Here is a 23,998-nt window from a genome sequence, read left to right as displayed (position 1 = left end):
TCTTTACACTCTATGGGACCTCTGAAATTCTAATTGTTACGTACCTTCGATTTTTTTAAATTAAATTTCCCTAAACATGCAATGAATAAGATATATATTCTAAAACACAAGCTAAGATAGAAACATAGCAAGTGTACGATGGCCAAATATTTGGCAAACGCGCAATGATTGGAAGCAAGTGGAGCAATTAATACGAAACGAAAGTACCGGAGCAGAAGGCGGCTGATTGCGAGACGTGCTGGCGGCCTGGCGCTCATGTTGGCCTGGAATGTAGCTACACATATTTAGCTATCTTCATTTTCACTCTAGTTCTCTCTACTCTTATTCACTCTACCATCGATTTACGCCTGTTATGCATAATTAATCTATTCAATGTTTATCTACCAAAGATCAAAATTTGTCAATGTCAGTCATTATTAATCCAATCCAAACTAATCCAACGGCGTGTGTACCAAAAATTGACATTTAACATTTTCTCCCATGTGCTCGTCATTAAAAATAATATATCTACTATTTTGCCTATCAAAGACAAATTTGACAATTTCTAGTAGCTAAGCAGAAATTCAAATGTCAGACGTCGATCAGATAAATTTATTATTATCAATAACGTTATTAATTATTTATCATCAGTCGTTTCTGATGCGGGGCTAATTTAAATATCTGGCAAATCCTATCAAAGTTAAAATAATTTAAATCAGTGACATTCATATAATAAAAAAAGAAGTACAATTAATTAAATTTATAAATTAAGCAACTAATAATTAACACCAAATCGCAAGACATAACTTTAAATAGAACTGATAAACTTAGCATATAGTTCGTATAATTCTGAAAAATTCAAACATAATAACAACTCATCCACATCACAAACAATAAAGGTTAAGATAGAAAGTAGGCCTCGTCGGGAAACAATAAGTACGCGCAGATCTCGCGACTACGGACCCATGTGTAACCAATTCACATGAGATAATATTACTTACATTTACATGGCATAGTCGAATTTGATATGCAGTTATCTTGTACTACTTATAGCATGTTCTTTCGCTGCTAATGATAATAGATTAATGACCAAACCTATTTCTATCCTGCAATAACAGTGTATGATGTGTTCTGATTAGACGGTTCTTTTTACAACTTATATAATATGTAAGTCTTTGGTTACTTTTAAGATTGCTTTCCTATGTCTTGGGCTGTTAACTTACAGTCAAGTGAACTAGAAAACTTTGCCACTTCACCATAAAATATCAATTTGGAAAAATGGATGGCGTTATTTGGCAACTGGTGATCAGATGCAAAATATACACAATTTGTGCAAACACAAACTCTGAGCATTGGTTTTACAAACACAGCTGCTATGAATCGATAAACCCTAGCTTCGCGAGATAAGTATCTTGCTTTATTAACCTAGCGTGTGAAACTTGCTAAACTTAGGAAGTTACAAGTTTTCCATTTAAGATTCGTCACTTTGTTATATCTTATTACTAAGGGAAAATCTTCTCATACCTAGTTAAAATATTCTTCAAATTTAATTCATAAAACTTCTATTTTATAGACAATCATATTTTTTACAGGAAAACCTACGTGTCCATAAAAAAAACTTTGAACATCATTTAAGTATAAACTACCAGACTAGACATCTTTTAATTAATTTCTATAAACAGTTAATTAAAAGTAAAAAGACATTGTGTTTGGATACTTATGTTTGGATTTTTTTTTTTTTTTTTTTTTTATATGTAACCTAACGATAAGGCAGACGGGCTGCCTGATGGAAAGCAGTCACCGTCGCCTATGGACATTTGCAACACCAGAGGAGTCGCCAATGCATCGCCGGCTTTGAAGGAGAGCTCTTTTTACACCCCTCTTGAAGAGCCCCATGTCATAGTCCTGAGGGAATACCTCAGGAGGAAGTTCATTCCACATTTTGCACGTACGCGGCAAAAATGATCTATTAAACCGAACCGTGGAGGACCGCCACGGGTCCAGTTGATGTGGATGGAACTTCATCCTTCGGCGAGTGGTGCGATGAAGGAAAGGCGACGTAGGCACCAGATCAAACAGTTCCTCAGAACACTCACCATTGTAAAGTCGGTAGAACACGCAGAGGGAACCTATGTCCCTCCGAAGGCTTAAGGGTTCTAACCGATCAGAGATCACTGGGTCATCGACGATTCGCACCGCGCGTTTCTGTACGGAGTCAAGTGGGTTAAGTTGGTATTGTGGTGCCCCTGCCCAGAGATGCGAGCAGTACTCCATGTGGGGCCTCACTTGCGCTTTATAAAGCAGCAGGAGTTGCCCCCCAGTGAAGTACTGCTTGGCTCTGTTTAGGACGCCCAGTTTCTTTGAAGCCAACTTGGCTTTAACTTCCAAATGACTCCGATACTGCACGTCGCACGAGATGTCGACTCCCAGGATCCCTACACTTTTACCAATGGTGAGCGGGGTACTTTGGAACTTAGGCGCTATGACGAATGGGGTTTTTTAGCGGTAAACGCGCAGACTTGTGTCTTCGAGGGGTTGAACTCAACAAGGTTAAGACGACCCCATTCCGAGACCCGCTCCAGAGAGTTCTCGATTTCAGACACAAGTCGGATTCTGCTTTCTTCCACGAATGTCCGAGAGGTGTTCGCACGGCCTGTGTACACAGCATCTCCCGTGCTATCATCTGCATAGCAATGAATGCCACCGATTTTTAGCAGCATATCATTGATATGCAGAATAAAAAGCGTGGGAGATAATACAGACCCTTGGGGCACGCCAGCGTTGATGAGCTTCGTGTCTTAGCAGCACCCGTCAATTACGACCTTAATATGCCGCTCAGACAGAAAGCTGGCTGTCCATGTGCACAACCTCTCGGGAAGACCGTAAGATGGTAACTTCGCGAGAAGGGCCCTATGCCAGACCCGGTCAAAGGCCTTAGCGATGTCGAGGCTTACGGCCAATGCCTCCCCGTTGCTCTCAACAGCCTGCGCCCAACGGTGAGTGAGGTACGCAAGAAGATCACCAGCTGATCGGCCCTTGCGAAAACCATATTGGTGATCGCTGATCAGCCGGTGCTCTTCCAGGTACCTAAGGAGCTGCGTGTTTACAACACGCTCCATAGCTTTTGAGAGCAAGGAGGTTATCGCTATAGGCCTATAGTTGGCCGGGTCGCTGCGGTCACCCTTTTTGGGAATAGGGTGTACAAGGGCAACCTTCCACGAAGACGGTACTTGTCCTGTGGTGTAGGAAAGCGAGAATAGGCGCGTTAAGACGGGAGCCAACTCGGGAGCGCACGTCCTGAGCACCACTGCGGGGATTTCGTCTGGCCCGGTCGACTTCTTGATATCGAGGGACAATAGAGCTCGCCTGACAGCCTTCTGCGTAAAGCGAATATCCGGCATAGAGCTCTCACACCGCGGGATGGTAGGCGGTGTGGCCCCTGTGTCATCAAGAGTCGAGTTTGAGGCAAAGAGGGTACCAAGAAGATCGGCTTTCCCCTTTGCCGTGTGGGCCAGAGAATCATCTGGTTTCCGCAGGGGCGGTAGTGAAGACCGGCAGAAATTACCCTCGACAGCTTTGGCCAGCGACCAGAAGGCTCGACTCCCGGAGGGGTAACCAAGTAGCCGCTCGCCAATTCTGCCGATGTGCTTAGACTTCGCCTTGGCCATATGCTTCTTCGCTGAACGGGAGGCAGCATTAAACGTGGTTCGGAGCTCGGGGGTTTTTGGGTCCTTGCTAGCGTGTGCTGATGCCCACGGAATGATAAAAAGAAACATGCTAACAGACTGATCCGCATGACGCAGTGGTTAACAAATGCAGTTCGAATCTGGCTAAGATAGGAGGGCTATACCTAAGTGTAAAAAAACCTAATTTATTATGACACAATAATAGTGAAAGGATGTAGCTGGAATTATGTTAGTATAAAAAGTAAAATTTTCAACACGAGTGTGAGGAGAGTGAAGTGTTAATTAAAAGCACACCAGTCCGGTGCCCGCGGCGGCCGTGATGTGCACCGTATTAGCAGATGTGCACGCCTCGCCGGCCACCGCCGGCCGTGCACATTAAATTATCAACTGTAGCCCTATCTTCCATACTTAGTTGATACATTTATTGATAATATAATGTAAATCTTTATAGCAACGAAGCGGAATTGATAATACGCCTTCACATAACGAAACCAAGAAGTTATAAATTTTTCAGTACTAATAGAAGAAATCAAAGTCTTGCAAATAGCATAGCACATTCATGCTAATACATTACCGAGTGTGATCGGGAAGGATCCGTTGAATATATTGTCTGCCTAAAACAACTTTTTCCGTCAATATCTTAACTGAATAAGGAGTTGCATTGAAGATACTGGCATAAGAGTTTCCTTGTGATGTTATTCCTCCACTGCGCTCACCAACACGCACAGCTACGCACGGCAAAACTCCTATTTCAAAGAAAACTACATTCAATAAGTTCGTTAGCGTCGTAAGAGCTTATGAAAAAAAGAACTTTTAGAAACATGAAAATATCCACAGCGTATTTAACTGTGAGTAGCCATGGCTCTCACTCCCCACTAGACTACATCCAACGTAATATGCAACGTACCCGTATTAGCGGATATGTATGCATCGACGAACATACGCTATCAGGTTGGCGTTATGTAATATGTACGCTCTACACATAGCTATGTATAATGTATATACATTATCTGCTTTAGTATCTCCGCCTCACGTGCAGTAAATGGATTGTTAGGAGCAATTAATTAAACATCATTACAGTGGATCGATAGCTCTGATGAAGTGTCGGAGTTAGTATCAAACTCTAATCATAATTATGTTTTGTTTATACATACAAAAACAAAACAATTCTTCTTATAGCATAATCGTCGTGTATGGCATACTTTTTCGAGGCGTTCATTCCTCAGTACTAGGGCATCAGTAGCCGATTTCAGATAGAAATGAAATGTTCAGTGGGGTTAATGGCAGATATCCATGGGCGGCTGTTAACTAGCCATTAACCATCTTGCTCCTTTCTAAATTATAAAAATACTCTCAAAAACGTTTTCAACTACATAATCATATTTATGTATCCACAATCCTCATATCTTTATCGTACATTTACTTTTAATTAAAACATTTCAGAGAGAACACATAGTTATTACGAATTAATCTCAAAAGATTATCAACTCGTGCTTTAATCCGCCGCCGTATCGATTACTGCTATTAATTTTCGATGGTGACCCGTCGTTATCGAGTGATGGAATTGTAAATATTATTTACGTACATATAAACATTCTCGTTGTTAATAATAAACCTATCCAATATTTTGCTAACCAAAAATCGATGTGCCACATTTTTTTCCTCCAAAAATTGATCAAATTTATATGTCTATTAGGCAAAAATCAAAGAGGGATTATATTATATTTACAATGGAAGCTACAATATCACACATGATTATTCTTTAATTGATTTAACTATAGCTGGAAATGATACATATACTTTGAAAGCGCTTTGGTAAGTTAGAACGCCTCTGATAAATATGTCTCCCTTACCACACCATTCAAAATTGAACACACCATGTGTAACACTGCCGTTACTGGACAGAAATAGACGTGGCTATCGTACCTAAAGATTCAACCACAAAATAGTGCGCTCTTAAAAAACGTATATGATAAAACGTGTGTATTGTGTATCAGTGTAGAACCTAACATTAATTGTATATACGTAGTATAGATAAAAAATATATATCATATTATTGCATTGAATTTCTTAAATCAAGTCGGTTTAAGAAGTGTCGTGATATTTTTGTAGACAAAGGTTTAATAACGGAGGAGTGCCTGTCTAAGCGATTTCGTTCGCCCGCCACGACATGCGACAAGCCTGGGAACAAATCCTATTATGTCTGGAAGAGAGCAGGAGCACTGCTCTGAACTGCAATTTATATTAACAACAACGTGTGAGAACCAAAAAGATTAACAGGATTTATTTATTGTCTTTTAATTTCACACTTACAATGCACATGGACTGCATGTACATTTTTAGGGTTCCGTAACCAAAGGGGTAAAAAGTTAAAAACGGAACCCTATTACTAAGCCTGTCTATTCGTCTGTCACTGGGCTCTCTCTCCTGTACCCTTACCAGGAGTTTTTACGTTTCGACAAATATGACTGTTTTGGTATTTGTTTACGTACTGGCCCATACGATTTCCTACTTCTGACACAATCCGCTAGGGGTGCTGATTGGAATTGGTATGGGTACTGAACCGTAATAGATAAACACTTGAAAATTTTACACATTTTCAAAAGTTTAAATGAATTTACCGTTTTATTTTAGTAAGTAATCTACTTTCATTTTATGACCATAAATACCTATTTTAACACTAAAACAAATTAGATGCATTGGTATTCCATAGGCATTTTGTTTTACTACTTACGGGGATATTTTATATGTTAGACGACATGAATTAACATACAAGCGATGTCCCGTTATCGAATGTCAGAAATATGGTAGTTTGAAAACGAATTTCATGTACCTAATCCTATAAATTAAAACACACACACACTAGAACTAATATAGGGTAGAATCGCCATGTACCCCAATAGACGAAAGTTGTATCCGCCGACCATTCGGCTCTTTTGTACAGCCATTATTTTTAATATTCCTTTTAACGCTAGCAAATTGTAAAGTTTAAAATGCGTAAATAGAATGTTTGGGCTCATCACAAAATATGAATTCAGTGATGCATGGTGAGCGTTACATACTCGTACATGGAGAATATGAAAAGGTGAAAATACGCGTTTTAATATTCGTAAAAAACAAAGAAAACAGTGCAGACTGTTTAAAGTGAAAAACCTCGAAATCCTTTTTAAAATTGCACTCGCGGTATGATGCATGTAATTAAAAAGTGGGGCAGGGTTGTGCGGTAAGACCAGTTTTGTTGGAGCTGCGAGAACGAGTGAAATGGCCACAATGACTACGGAGGTTTGTACGTGAGAGGAGGATGGAGAGGTCAAGTTATGTTGGATATGGGGGGTTGGAGGGGATGAGTGGGGGCCGGTGAAACCGCGGCTTTGATATCAGCGCGGGATGGATGATATGTTGATTTATGTGCGATATTGGAGTGCGCATGCCAATAGGGAAATAATGTATTAGTTTTCACGTATATATAGCTAGTGCCATCGCGTATCTATCGACAGGATGTCATCGAAGGATATACATTTTTTTAAAAGTCACGTTTATGTAAGTAAAACAAAGATTAAATTCAAATTCTTTTCGAAGTTTTTAGGAAGCTTTTAATAGTTTTGGATCTTTGCACTTCCTGAGTAATTTCCTTTGTAGACTAGAGTCTATAGCCTATAGGGACTAAGTTGTATACAGATTCGATCGCACTTTTTACCTGATTCTCCTCAAAATCTCTTCAGTACCTCCCAAGATTGTCGAAATATAGACAAAGATAATAAAACAAAGCAAATTCACAGTTATTATGAAAATATTTCTGACTTTTACAAAATGTTCCGCTGTCACCGGTATATTGTTCTACGTACACTTTTACATTACCTTCAATTTAATCAAAAACGAATAACACTAGACTGGAATAGAAACACAATAACGCATAACACATTATCGATAACAGATATGTACTAAGTTGTACATTTGCTGAATGTAAATCCATCATCGTATTGACGGACAGCTCAAGCCGGCTTGTTTGCGCCCAGCGCAGCGCACAGCGAGCCTCTAACACTAAACACACATCATATCATCTATACTTCGATACAAATAACAATTTGTGCATCTAAATCTGTTTCTGTTATATAACTATTTGTAAACTCACTGTGCTTCTTGTATATGTATGTTTAGACTTATATGTGGACTACGTGGACAACGTAACCGTTGGATCGACGGGAAAATCAGGTAAGTTTCTCCATAATAGACATCATCTAATTTCGGTAAAAAGGAGAGATTTATTAATAATAAATGGCGTTAGTGAGTTCGTACACCTTTATGTCTGAAATCGATTTGTAACTGATCTTATAAGTAGGGGAATTCGATCACATTCATACAGAAACGATGAATGTAGACTGGATCTGGGTGTCTTTATAAGTATCCATTGCATCCTTGTGGCTAGGGCTAAAACTAGGAAACTATGTGTAGAAAGTATCATACCATACAAAATGATAATAGGTACATATATAGTGGTGGGAAATTTGGAAAGTGAAAATCTTTGTTGGAAAGTGCAGCTCACAAAAATTTTAAAATGACATAGGTACTTCATATCTGATAATTGATACATTTGACTAAAATTTTGTATTTTTCTAATGTGTGGCCCACTTCTACACTTATATACATACATTTTCTTTTTAGTTTGCTTTTTTATTTTTTTCATAATTAGATAAGTTTTCAACATTTTGATCCCAAACTTATATATTTTTGAATACACAACGTCAAAAGCAATTAAGTTCAAGCCTCATTACCATTTAAATGATATTTAGTTAGATTTGAATAGAAAATTTATCAGCCAAAACGCAAAGTGCAATTTTCATTAAAATCTATTCTACATTAATATACTAACAGAATTCATCATTTTCCGTTGTACGGTATAACGAGCTCCATTCCAAAACCAACATGACACGTACGCCGCGCTATTTTCGACCTAAATACCTAATTACAAAGCCTACAGTCGCATAATTTACATAATGCTACCTACATAGCAGTTATTAAGGCTTAATACGGTGTTCGGATCATTTAAAATGATGGCCGCTTCAATGTTGCTGACCTGAATTGATTTTGCGAGTGGGGTGATTTCCATTGCGGGGTTGCGCTGCAGTGCCCAGTATGATATTGATTGCAATACATCAATGTAATGGACGATGTGTGATGGAGTCGATTGTTAACTGCGGTCATGGTAGCGCTGGACCTTTATGAACTCTATGTCGCTTTTGATATTGTAATACTGTGTCCGCGATAGCTTACAGGGATTACTCTCATTGGGCATCCAGTAATATAATAAAACCATATTTAAAATGATTACAAATGGTTATTAGTGGTTTTTAATGTTACCACGTTTGTGTGCACTGTAACATTTTATTTATGTAGGAAGAAGAAGCCTTTCCATCCCTTGTCATTTGTATTATCTACAAATAAATAAAGTTAAATGTATTTTTCACTATGAAAATAACTATTACTAAAATACTATTAAATGCGTATTATGAGAGTATATACAGTACTTTAACAAAATAACAATTATTAATAAATTTGTTGGTTCCGGCTAATATACCAAACGACTAGATTTTAGATGGAACTTTCACTTGCATTCTTCATCTGATGTTATCTGGTTGGTCAATTTGATTTGTGGTGGAACTGATCTGGAGTAATTTAGGCTACATTTACTTTAGAAAAATAATTAAGGTTCCGCGCAAAAAAAATAACCCTCAGAAATCTCCCGAGTATTTAATCTACACAAACACATAATCACAAGAGTATTAATATATGTTGTTGTTTGATAAATAACTCATTGTTTCATCGTACTCATGTCATGTTACGTTAGATCATAATGTAATTAGGTAGCGTGCGCCACTCCAGCTGTCCCTCAAGCGGAGTGGCGGCGCGTGCTCCACTAACGCTGGCACGTCTTTGTGGAACTTGTATAGCTTTATTTGGAACTACTATACAGTTTTTGAAGATATGCTCCTACGCGAAATATTTGAAAATGCACAATGCAGACATATATGTTTCGTGTTATCAATATTAAGATAATGTTGTGTTTGATTTTTTATATACATTGCTTACCTAATAATATTAATAGTCTTTAAAATATTTTTAGGAAGTAAAGTAAGCGATAATAACGTAATTTACATTATACGTCTAAGATTCCTAAAACCTTATTCTGCCTTTAAAACATAAACATTTAGAAAAATCAAAGAAAATAGGTTAGACGCACACACACGCCGCTAAAAATCCTAGAAACGTGGATTTTTTACTGGGATGTATGAAATCCTAAATATATATGAACATCATCCCCACAGTAAAAATTTTTGCTCTACTAAGCAATATTCGAGCAGAAAAGCCACTTAGTAAGTGTCCTTTGTGTAAGTGGCCACGCACTTTATGAAAGTATTGCTCTTCACACTTCTCAAAAATGGTTATTATTGGAGTTTAATATTATTTTTTATTACTACATAGGTTACCTATGTATTAATTACTAATATATACCCTCTTTCCTTTCTTGGCATTAGTAATCGGCAAGACACCGTACGGAAAGTAGCTTACGCAAAATTATAAAAAATTGATATAACAATTTAATTACAATTACAAATTAAAAAGATACAACTTATTGGACTTACCGGATAACGCCAGTAGCAACACAGCCACGCCTATCGCCATGCTGCTACACCTGTGGACACCCACATTTCATTAATTTTAAGTTTTATTTGAATGTGTTAAAAGTTTATTGTTTTACTGAAAAATTAGGGTACAGTCAGACATAGAGTAGTGGAGCTACTCTGGTTCGATCGGGGAGGTACCATTACCATAAAGTGGAGTGGCGGTTTGTTACTCCTATATTTTGAATACATGTTATACATATTTTATAATTATGTCACAATATAGGTATTATAATTATTAGCTATAATATAAAATTGTTATAGGATCTTTTTAAAAGATCGGTTGGACGTGGCGACGTCTTACAAAACAGGTTCCTCCAAATTTCCTGCGGTCGCCTTAAACGAGGCTCCTTTGTAAAAACCTTTTACCATCAGCCTCCAAGCCTTTATGAAACTCATATATATTTGTAAAGATCTTCATACTAATGAGAGTATGTACTCTCATTTCTGTGTATGTACACATTACTCATATATTTTAAACCTCTTTCTATTGAAGTTGAAGTACTTGATTATTATCATAGAGTAAAAAATAAGGCCAAAGATCCTGTTACAGTGGAAATACACAAGATATTAAGTTAAGATTAAAACTACTTCGCAACAATCCGCTACAAATATGTATGATGGTATATATTTTAAACCATGCAGTATGTATGGTGACAAGGGCTGTAGACTTAATATATTAGAACAACGGGAGATTATTAAGCACAATAACAACAGTAGGATTACACTGCTGAATGAACAAATCAATGTGTCCAGCTCTCCTTTACTTCATATTTTTACCAACAATCAGTAAACAGATGATTATTCGCAGATTTAATGCGAATAATTAATCTATAACCTTATTATCACACAACTGTCATCAGTTGTTTATATTTCATTGTGGAGGGGAGGGTTGGATACCATTATAAAAGGCATGCATTAGGTTGACAGCGTCACTTAGCGATTAACCGTCGTAGAGTCAACTTACCCTGATGATGCTCCGTTTTGGAGCGAAACACGTGTTGGTGGTGGTATGTATGGTGGTGTATATTTTTAATTTTTGCATCTGCATGCATCCTTTGAGGGAGGGAGGGTGGTACATACTGCATGGATTAAAAATATATATATATATATATATACCATCATACATATTTGTAGCGGATTGTTGCGAAGTAGTTTTAATCTTAACTTAATAGCATGGATTTCCGCAAAGTAACGCCTGATACAATTAACTAAATACACAAGAAACAAGAAATGTTGGTGTCACTGACTTCAAGCCAAACTTATCCTTTCTGAGGGTAATTAGGTTTCTTTAACTTTATCTGCGGCCGTGGCTGCATACCATAAGTTGGAGAGCTCATTTGCTTCTTCTATATTTAAAAAAGAAATTAAATATTTGTAGAATTGGACTGCCTATTTCTGGTGGAGACCTTTGTGTATTGTGTATGTGAAGTAGGTATAGGACTTCCTTTTAGATAAAAAAAAAATGTGAGCCGTAACGGGACGCCTGGCAGATGTGAAACATCGACATTATTTTGTAAAAGTAGGTAATATGCAGAAAAAAACATATTAATTTTTTAATGTTCATATTTATAACAAATAAGAAAAAACTTTCGTGCGCTGCACGCCATCAGCTGATTTTGAAATACAATTCTGTCAGTCTTAATAAATTTATTCTCTGAGAAGAATGACATTAAAATTAATTAATAATTTAAAAACATTGTATGCAATGATTTTTATGTGAATTTTAATCTACCAAGATAGTAGATTTTACATTTGCTGGCGCTCAAAACACACCAAATATACGCGTGCTTAATGCACAGATAAATGCATACTTTAATTATAAAAAAATAATTAACTTACTGATGACTTGATGGTGTGTCATAGTGTGATTTTGCTTTCTTTGCAGAAGGCTGATCACTTTCACTCTCTAAATTATCACGGTCAGACATTTTATTATCAGAAAAATAAGCGGGCAATACTTAAAACATACAAAATACGTCAAGTGGTGTAAAACGAGTTAAAACGACTCCAGTCGCTCTCGCGCGGCGTAGTAATACACACGAATGTCACTGAACACGTTAAACGTCATTATTTTGAATTTTAAGCCTCAAAATGCCTTCTTGTGCAATGCATAAATGCAAAAATTATGCTCGAAAAAGAAACAAGATTCATGGAATCACCTATCACACGTAAATGAAGAGAAATTATTAAATTTTGTTTATTTTTCGTGTTCGATCCGCCATGATTACATGAGTAACCAGAAAGAGACAAAGTATTTTTTTGTCAATGAAAGTGATAAAGACGCAAAATGCATGACCATGCATTTTGCGTCTTTATCACTTTCATTGACAAAAACTTTCATTGATTGAATTGAACTGTCATAGATCAATGAAAAAATTTTCATTGATCTATGACCATAGATCAACAGAACAGAAGTGACATTTTATTGAAGCTCACGATGTTCATACGTGTATGTTATAGTTTAAGATCCCACTGCTTAATTTTTATATTAGTGTGTTTTAGTCAAAATATAACTTTTATAGTTTATTTTAATAAAATAAAATCGATATATGGGAAATTCTGTATCCTAATTTCTAAATTTTCTTCGATATCTGTGGTAAATAATAAAAAATATTACCATAAAATTTATATGGGATAGTATACGGTATTTTAAAATTTCTTTAATTGAATAAATTAACCTAAACATAATTTAATAAACAATCTTTGTATAGCCAGAAATTAATCCACAAAAAGACCACGGTAAGATTATATAAAATTCGCATGTCACGATGTTAGTTACTGTACTCCTGCGAAACGCTCTTACTGATTTTCATCAAAATTTATATGCATATTCAGTAAGTCTGAGAATTGGCTACTATCTATCTATTTTTCATATCTCTTAAGTGATAAGGGTTGTTCACCCTTAACATTTTTTTATTTATATGGCAACACAATGTTTGCTGGGTCAGCTAGTACATTTATAAAATGTACACAACTTTGCAATTAATGGTCGTGTGTAAAATAAAACTGAAAATAATAAACATAAATTAGTAAAGATACTTCGCCGCCTTGAAATTGAATGAAGCCACAAACGGCTTATTAGTAAGTTTTTTTTGAATTCTTGACAAATAAAAACATTTTTAGAGAAAATTTACAAATAAATAACTAATACTGCGTAATTTACATAATAGATAAATAATTATTTCAAATATTTTAGGGACATTTTAGCACGGAGACGTGGCAAAACTTTTTTACGCAACTATTTCAATTCTCAAAACTGGGTACATTTTCTTGTTAGGAGTGAGTAATCTTTACTAATATACGATAATAAATATAAACAATTTTTAAATCGTATATTTTAAACCAGTCGATACATCTGTATAGATACATTCTTTCATCAAATTATATATTTATATAATAATAATTTATTTAGTTAAACTGTACTATAACATTTCTACGTAAACGATGTACTAAAACTATTATCGACAGTTCTGGACATTTTTTACCTTCTGTTCCATTATTTCATTGTCTTTGACAAGCATGAGTATCAATGAGAAATATACGTCCATACGTCCCGTTTTTAACGGGACAGTCCCTTTTTTCGATGCTTCGTGCCGTTGTCTCCGAAATGAACCGTTGCCATTGTCAATTAAGTAACAGTAAATATTATAATTGTGAAAAAAACATGGGGTGCTCCATTTATCAGTTTTCATAAAGCGCCCCACATTTTTTGCACAATTATACTATTTACTTTTCCTTAAATGATTCCTAGATTGAAAATTATTTTCTACTTTTTAGTTAATTTTATCATAAAAGCGTGTTTTTTATTATTTCTAACTATATTTTTTCAAGTAAAAAGTATTTGACATAAAAAAATCGATGTCCCGTTTTGACTGAAGTAATCATTGGTCACTATATTCCATGGTCAATATTTACGATTGCGTACACTTGAAACGCAAGGTCAAACACTAGTTGTCTTTTTTTATCACATTGTTCTAATAGCTCTGTCCCTTATAGAACATTTGTCTATGTAGTTAAAGGTAATCGTCGCCACGCCAGAAATCTTTTTTACGTGCGGCTATAGATGTTTCACATCAAAAAATAAACATCGTTTCAAGAATTATTTAAATGTAAACATAATTTAAAGAATTATTCCTAAATCTTTACTTTATCGAATCATCATCAACCCATTATTGGGCCATAGTCCACCGCGCTGGCCAAGTGCGTATTGGTAGACTTCACATATCCTTGAAAACATTTTTTTTAAGATTTCTAAGGTATGCAACTTTCCTCGCGATGTTTTCCTTCACCGTTAAAGCAAATGATAATTAATTTCTAAGCTTTATTTATTAAATTTATTATTCTTTTTTTTTTTTTTTTCGAAGTGACCTACTTTTATTATTTTATTGTTTTTATGTCTAGATAATTTATTGGATAATAATAAGGTAAATTAATTAGTTAATTTAGTCCATAATTTTATTTACATTCAACCCTGAAAAATGTAAAGAATATACGCAACATATTCTTAGAATATTCTCGAGGATATTCTCAAACGCGATTTTCTTAAGATTTACGAGCAAATAATTTTACGATCGTCTTCTACTCACATATTTTTCTTATATCCTTGTTAATAATAAAAGAAAATAAAATGATCTGATTATATCTTTATAAGGCACTATAAATTTATTTATTTGCCTTGATTATGTTATCCTGTCGATAAACCGAACTCTTCCAAAACTTTTCAGAAAAAAATAAACTTTACATAACGGTTGTCTTTATTGTAACTATTTGTATGTTATCAAATTAAGAAAACAAACAAGTAACTTTGCAATTAATAAATAAAATTTCTTTAATTTGAACGATGTAAAACAAACGATACATAATTGGAAAACCGATATCACAACACATCCGTGCACGGTACGGTATTAATTACGAACAGATTCAAATTTAGTTTTACGAGGTAAATGATACTTTATTCACACACATTTATTTGTGTTTGTAAACGTGTACATTGTCGTGTTTAAACATCAAGATTTATTTATAGAGCATCACCATTTTTGGAAGTGATTTGATGATGGAGCCAGGAGATGGATGGTAGATCTACTACCAGTTTTTACCCTTAGTCGCTGAAGAGTTTGATTAGATACCAAATTATGGGATTATCAATCAAATTACATACACACGAAGTTTCACGTCGACACGACCGTTAAAAGTACGTAAAAATTGACTTGAACAATTGTATTATTTTGTTTGCTAGTCAGTCACTAAGTGGTTTTTTTACATCTGAAGAAGGATATTTTAAAGTGTCTAACTAGTCAATGATGGATTTTTTTACAGTTTGACACGATTTGAGTCGGTGGCGTAATTTAAATAAAAACTCGATCATTACATTTTAGATCGTTTCAGACCCTTTTATGCAAAAACAGCCTTAACTCTTTTTCTTCAACTTTAAATGGTATGGTACCATTCTGAAATCTCTATTTACTAGACATATTTTTTGGGCAATGTGCACTCATAGTTCAGTACATTTTTTTCACTGCGAATAGTCAAAAGTTGAGGAAAAAATTGTGAAAAAATTAAAATCTAAATATAGCCGTATTTTTTAATGGTTCCTTTACATCTTTTAACCAATTTACATTTCAATGTGGGAGACCAACTATCTGATAACATTTAACAGAAAAATAAACACTGCATCACCAAATTTGTAGACGCAGTTAACGAAAGAAGCTGAAGAGGACTGAATTTATATATATATATATATATATATATATAAAACAATCGATAGTGCAAAAACGCTGACACTTTTACTAAGGTATTTTTTTTCTCTGAGTGGTCAGACCATAGCCTATGTTCTACCCAAGTTTGTCGTGGTAATTACGGGACACCCTGTATATAAAGTAGAGTAAATATATATTTAAAAGTATACATTTAAGAATGATTATTCTACACAACGAAAGAACTTATTTTTAGCAAGGAAATTGATTTTATTGGTTTATTAACAGCTGTGCGGAGTACCTAATAATAACTCAGTAGTACGAGTTTGGAATCTCCTGATTTAAACTCTTTTAATCAGAACTCTGATTTAAAGATGTCATTTGTGAATTAGAAGTATTACTAATTTACACCTTAATGTATGCCAGGAAACTGAAGTGAAGTTTTGGTCAGAGTGACGATATATACCCACCACAGACAGTTATATAGGGGTGGTGGTATTGCCTTAATCTAATCGAAATGAATAATTATTTTGCCTGATATTATTAAAATTTACTGAATTAAAAAAGAACATAAATATTTTTGGAGGTCCACAAATTATTGGGTTTTTAATTAAACGTAAACTTGAACAAGTTCGCGCGAATCCCCGCCGGGCGGTCCGCCCGCGTTTTATAGTTGTAGGAAGAGCTCGTGCGAAAAATAAAATTTATTCCCTCCATAGTTTATTACCGCAGTGAAACCGCTACAATGTTGGTTACAGTTTCAGCTGGCAGGTGCTTTAGGAGCTTGTTTAATAGTTTAACATTAAAAAGAAATTGTTTAAGAAGCTCATTAACAAAAAAAATAACAATCGGCGAAAAGTCTTTTAATGATTTAAGTTAGCTGAAATGTTGGCAAATTTGCCATCGGGCGTGGTTTATCAATGGCTGGGTGACCGCTAGTAACAAATGATCATAAGCATTTTCATTAGAACGATAATATGCTAAACACTCAGACACGACAGTGGTAGTGGTCAAGAACCAAGAACTCTGCAAAACAAAACCAAAGCGTAATAGAGTATTTGTTGGAACTATGGGTGCTAATACATTTATTACACTTTTATTCTTTCTTTCTTTAAAAGCCATGATCATACATAATTGTAAGTAGTAGATAATATAAAAATCAAAGATGCATCGTTTATAATTACTATTAAAACTACTAAACTTAAATAAATTACATAGTTTTTGATACTTCGTTTAATTTTATAGTTCCGGATGAACATAGAACAGGAAAATAAATTGAATTCCCTTATTTTATTATAACGCTTTACAAGTACAATGTTTTTAACAGTTTTAGCTGGCAGGTTATTTGAGAAACTTTGTATTTCAGAAGAGCGAGCAGTAAGAATTAAGTTCAGATTTACAGAATGGTGAAATGTTTCAACTTTAATTTGTTATTTACGCGAAGAATTCAGTGTGGCTCTTTATATACGTAAATGTTTTAAATCAGTGGAGATAAAAGTTAAGGTAACGTGACATTATTTACTAAAGAACGCTTTAAAATTGTTAAGCATATAATAACATTCAGTATATGAAATATACATTAATGTTGTTTAAGCCCACCTACCGACTGTATTATAAAATTGTAATTAAAATTAATCATTTCAATTTAGGTACATTAAAATACTATAATTGTACAATTACTTTTTTCCGCGTATTCCATTTTAAACAAAATCATATTACACACTTGATTCCGATAACAATGTCTGAATAGGCACTCATTTAACTTTACGAGATATTTATTTTAGGCATCAAATTACAGAGCCAATAAATTTAATCTATAAAAAGATTCATATCTCTAAGAGAGACTAAAAGCATTTTTTATAAATCCAAAGTGCCCTCGAAAAACGGACAGTAATGTTTGAAGAGCTTATTTTTTATTAATGTATCTGAAGTGATCTTGCAAAATTGTAGTTTTATTAATTTAAGATTTACGATACTTCATGAATACAACTTTTCGTTTGTCCCTAATGGCATTGAAATTTGTGTTGCTATGTTCAAACCAGAAGAAATTGGTAGCAAAAATTCAAATCGCAATCACCATACCGGTCTGATGCGCAGAGGGTCCCGGGTTCGATCCCCGGCCAGACAGATTTCTAAATTATGAATTTAGGTTTCTGGGTCTGGGTTTTTTGTATTTGTCTCTGTGTGTCTATAGTACCCAAGACACAGGGAATCTTACTATGGGCTGTAAGTAAAAACAATATTGAAGACTTTTAGGAAGCTTTTCATAGACGACAATGACCATTTCATATTTTTTATAAGGACATTGAAAACATACTAATAAGTGATTTTATACAGGGAGCACGTATAAGTAACACATATGAGAGTAAAAACCAAAAATGCGAAGTGCGGATCGCTAACATAATAGAAAGTTCTGCCGGCCACCGCGCGGTAATCCGCCCCAATCGGAGGGTTCGATGTTTTGTTTATGTTGCCACTTTTCACTCACAGCTATTCTCAGACCAAAAAAGGAAGACGTAGCGTGGAACATTAAAGCGCAATTTCGATTTGACCGATACTGAGGAAATCACCGTGAATTTCAGGAATATTGCAAAGGAGATGTTTCATTTTCGGCCATCTTATGTACATTATATCTAAAAAACACGAATAATTTGTACAATTGAAGAAAAATACACATATATTTTGATAATCTGAAGTATTCTTGTTTAAAAATATTTAAAATAAGCATTCCTCATTGAAATATTAAATATGGCGGAATACTGTCAATGTCAAGTTTTCAAAACTGTCGATGTCGGTCAGGGAACCTATGTGTACCCCACACATAGGTTACTATACTCTTTGGATGTCGGTAATTCTGTATTTCGCTGTTTTTGTCGTAAAGTTATTGTTACCTTAGTACTTTACAACCTGGCTTTTGTTTTGGGTATCCCGTCATTATTTCTGAATTTAATTAATTATTTATAATTATTATAACAATACCACCTTTTAAATAGTATCTGGTTTTATAGATGTAAGTGACATGTCAAATTAAAAAAGAAGAAGTTGTCAATTTGATATGTGTAAAAGTGGATATATACATATTAAATAATAGTGGAATCCAATGTAAACGTTGAATAAATATGTACTGATGAGAAGATTCCATTTCAATCCTGAATATATTTCTGCTCTGTGCTGCTTACGATTTTGGACTGATTCTACCTTACTTGTTTACCCAGCTTATGTTTTATGGACTCTTGTGATTTTCGTGCGATCGCTATGGATTGTGTTGACAAGGATTTAATATCATCAGGTAAAATACATCAGTTAGTTGTATTAATCGTGAAATAATCGTTAATAATTTTAAACTAAAGGAGTTAATCTTTTTACATTTCTCTTTTTTAGATAATTACAATAGCAAGACAAGGACATTCTTGGGATGACAAAATAATCAGTTATTATTGCAACTGCCTTTTATTTATTTTATTTATTTATTATTGCAACTGCATCGCCGGGCAACGAACCGTACTCGTAGGTAGCTGCGCTCACATTATGGCCATTGTTTGATGTTGGGCTGAGTTCGTCACAGGATATTACAGAACCTACTACATGATTGGATGAAAATATTGAGAAGGGAAGATATTGAAAATGAATAAAAAATGTATCTAAATGAAGAATAAATAAAATATTACCTAAATGTGTTCTTAAAGTTGTTTTATTTACACACTTAAATGTTTTAACTAAAATAAATCGGTATAGAAGTATATATTTTGTTATGTTTGTTTTAAGTCAAGATTTATGAAAGTAAATATAATTAATGTTTATCAAATATAGGTATTGTTTCTCAATACATACATAGTAAAAATATATTAAAAAGTATATGTATATAGTAAGTTAAAATAGAATGACAGATGACATTATTACGGTAATCATTACCGCCATGATGTTTTTCCACTGTTGTGTTGCAAGTTTAAGCGTAAATTATTGTTTTTTTAACAATTAAACAAACATGATTTGAAGAAAATGAACCCCTACGAATTGTTCTTTGCATGTTTTCTTAGTTTTTAGTATAGTGTACAAAAGGTGGCCGGGAGCCCATACATTTTGAAACATCTCCTTTTGATATTTTAAATCAAATTACTTTTCTTACTCAGCAATGTATGATAACAATGTTATTCAAAGCGTTTAGTATCGTATAATTTGTATAACAATAACATTTTTTGTGTAACTGTACTGAACAGTGAACAACGTTCACATTATTTATATAGTATACGTATGTACTGTTTGTGTACTACGCAATTATCGGCAGAAATTCATATGGTTCTATATTTTGTTTAGGCTAAATATTTATTGATGAGAGCTCTTAAAAAAATACAGTTTGTTTCGTTATATGTAGTTTGTGATCTGTTTGCCTGATATAGATTCCATCCTCAGAATATGAACTTTATAATAGGTATATTTTAGACTGTATCTGGAATTTGAACATTTGATATTTATATTTACTTATATATTATTCATATAACATTCATATTTACACTATAAAAAACGATATGTTTTAACACATTCAGTATGTGTAATTAAAAAAAAACACTAAGTTATACATTTAATAAAATATTCCATTAAGTTTTATATAGCATGAAGACAATATAGTCAGCCTTGAGCTCAGGACAATACTCGGAGCCTCTCCACTTAAGCGGCTTTCATAAAGCTGAGATTGCATTGGTTTAAAAATGCAATTATTCCTTTGTTAACACACTTTTTTATTCTTTTTATGTGTTTTTAAATGCATGCTGAAGTCAAGTACGAAAATATTTTTACATCATGTTTTATACCACGTTTACTCGTATTTCTACTGTCCCTTTTTAAATGTTTAATTTTATGGACTTCTAAATCTCTTCTTATTATATTTATTTCTTTCGAAAGAGCAAACAATACCCGATTACTTTCTTGAATTTTAATTATATATTCTAAATTAGCTCTCAGCGGAAAAATAATAAAAGTACCAAGAACATAGTTATCGTTAGTAAAAGTTCTAAAAGCAACTATAAACTAATGTCAAGAAAGTAAGTTAATATTACATTCGCACTTACAATCGGGCGCAACTTTCACAAAGTCACTCAGTCTCAAATTTGGACATTCCACACCACTCAGTCACACGAACAGTTCGTAAGTTTCGCCGCTACGAAGTTCACTCGCGTTCCAAGCGCTACGGCGTAGCACGACCGCGCGCGTAGTCGCTCAAGCCGCAAATGGCGGGAGATGCGCTCGGCGCTATAGTATCACGCTCTCACACCCAAAATTTGCCAGTAGCGTAATTGCTCATCGAATCTTAGTTTAGAGTTTCCCTAGTTGTCTTAAGCCAAGCGAATCTTGTGTGTGTCTCGTGTCTGCTATTTTAGATAATAGTAACTAAAATGTACTCATTTTATAGAAGTAGCTGAGCTTCGTCCTTACTCGCTTATATTTTAGTGTACTATTCAATAATGAAAGAATTGCACAATGAATATTGTATTTTGAGGTTTCCTATAACGTAATTCAAATGTAAGTATAGACATCTACATATATACATACATAAGTATATATACACATCTAACTTAAAAACTTCTAGTTCCAGACCTTTTCGTTTATATTCACAAGATGAAAGTTATTCTTTAGAATGACGTTCACGTATGAAATTGTCATCAATCAATATCATATTTTAAAGTTTACCGGCTTAATTATACCGGCTATTTGGCTATGTTGATGATACACAAACTTTATTGGAAATTGGAAAATCGATTCTAAACTTTCATAATACTAACCAGAGAATTAAGTGTAAAGTTACATCACCATTCACGCACTTAACATTTTTATTTACCCTCATAACCTTAAGCTACTCCGAACTACCGTGCCTAAGTTTAATTAACCCGTCACGCAAGTGATGGATATCGGACCGTACTATTTATTGTATCAATCGTGAACAATTTATGCGTACGCACACTTTAACTAGTAATAAGCACAGTAGTTTATAAAGGATTTTAAAAATCACGTCAGTAATGAAATTGTCTTTTACCATAAAGTTACGTAACGGAAGTCTAATACCATTAGTTACACCGTTCAAGTTATATTTTAAAGAACCCTTTTTTCATTATGTGGGGAAACCCTCATGGGTTCCTCTCTGCCACGGGGGCAGCTGAGAGGATATGCCGGACTATTACCGGCTAAAACCCCACGGTGTTCCTCTGGACGCCAGTTGCCGGGACTGCGGGTACGCTATAGCATTCGTCCGCGATCCCGGCGGCGTTTGCCCACAGCAGGGCGCGTCTGCGTTGGGGATGGAGTTGGAGATTACTCCATCCGCTCATCTTTGAGGTGCGCGCGGGAACACCGCGCGCGGCACCTCGAGGCCAATTTATGACGTAAGACATCCCGTGTCCTACGCCATGTCTCCGTTACTACTGTCGCCCGATATGGAACGGACGCAGAGTACCACAGCAAAATTACGGGGTAACGCTGCCGCCCGACATTTACGGGACAGACGCAGCGTACCGATGAGATGCAACTGCCGCCCGATACGTGACAGACGTAGTGCATCCCAACCACCAATGGAGCGCTTTAGCTTCACCCGCTGCTGAATTGCAACGGGCTACTGAGCCCCCCACCACGACAAGGCCCACTCCAACTTGAGGGGGATCTTTTAAAGAGCCCGAACATAAATTTGTATAATATAGTCTTAAAGTAAATAGGTATAAAATGAACTGTTTTTATTTTTTAAGATTATCCAAATCTTTTGAAAATGGTACTTTTTTACTTTTAAAAAGTGTTCTATATGAATCAATTTTGAATAAATGAGATTTGAAATTTTTAATTTGAATTTTAAAAACTAGTTCAGCACCCTGTAGCTATATAGAGACGGGTTTATTACGTATTCGCTTGTTTCGGACATAATTGAATGTGGGAGCGTGTTTTGCGCAGATTAACCCGCCTTTGTTTCATTTCATTGTGCAAATGTCATTTAATAAATTAGATGATATTCACGTTGTACGGTAATTTGCAATTTGATTGTTTCGTAAATAAGTTATTCCCCTTTGTCCTCTGACCTACTCCGCTAAGTAGGGAAGTTCAGAAGTCTTATTTAACTTTGAAGTGTTATTATGTTTTTAACGAGTATTAAAATTGCTTTGCGAAAATCCTGAGTAAATGTTACCTCTACGTTTAGGTAAAAGTAGTCCGTTGACATTAGTAAAATAAATATTCTTATGTGATTTTGTATATAGTTATGGTATATATTAAAATAGTAAATAAACACGCAGTTACTACTAACACTAATGTACAGAAGAGTTGACGGCGTGTGGAGTACTATTAATGTTAGGATGTGTTTCTACGTTAGCTCGGTGCAAGAATTGCTATGCAATAATAATATTAATAATACGAATCTTATACTTCCTCTACTTCTAATAACTCTTCCCGTACCTTCTCTCTTCTATTTCCAGCGCCGTCGTCTGTCGCCTACGTGCTATTTTTTCCTCGAGTACCAGAGGATTATAGCCTTATCAGATTTTAGATTCCGTCTTACTTGCAGCTTACACCTTATTTTTACCGCGACATTCTTATATTTGGTGTTATTATTCAATCAAATTAGACAAATAGTATTAATGAAATATTATATTTAAAATTACAATTCTCCCATTTTTTATTCAATATCAATATTGGATTCGGTTGTTTTACTTTAATAGAATATATTCGGATAAATAATATCACTCCACATATGTAATGAGTAGATCATCCAGATAAAGTATTACATTTAATATAAATAAGTCAATAATGTACTCGTATCTAACAATGTAAAGATGCGTACACCTATGTTTATGGTAAAAAAAATTAACAAAAAATACAACCGACTTCTATGTCACTACAAAGTAAAAAATAATTCAAATAAATGTTGGTTTAGTACATATTTCTGAAGTCGGCGCTCAATATATTTAGTTGGATAACGATGTAA

The 23,998-nt window shown here is 34.7% G+C and overlaps 1 protein-coding gene across 1 annotated transcript in view; it reads right to left on the bottom strand.

Annotated features, from left to right (window-relative positions):
* The window catches only part of LOC140749310 (cell adhesion molecule Dscam2), a 206,061-nt gene extending 184,813 nt beyond the window's left edge, over positions 1-21,248 (bottom strand). The window contains exons 1-2 of the mRNA XM_073082405.1: positions 21,108-21,248; positions 10,307-10,356 (exon numbers count right to left, since the gene is read on the bottom strand). Coding sequence (XP_072938506.1) covers positions 10,307-10,346 — 40 coding nt within the window. The 5' untranslated portion in view covers positions 10,347-10,356; positions 21,108-21,248. The remainder of the gene's footprint in view (positions 1-10,306; positions 10,357-21,107) is intronic.
* Between the last annotated feature and the right edge of the window lie 2,750 nt (positions 21,249-23,998).

The sequence above is a fragment of the Epargyreus clarus genome, unplaced genomic scaffold (genome assembly GCF_041222505.1).
Source record: "Epargyreus clarus isolate Ecla_fem2 unplaced genomic scaffold, WU_Ecla_fem_2.2 ptg000003l, whole genome shotgun sequence".
Classification (NCBI taxonomy): domain Eukaryota; kingdom Metazoa; phylum Arthropoda; class Insecta; order Lepidoptera; family Hesperiidae; genus Epargyreus; species Epargyreus clarus.
Note: the sequence above shows the minus strand (reverse complement) of the source record. Positions and strands in the feature narration are given on the sequence as shown.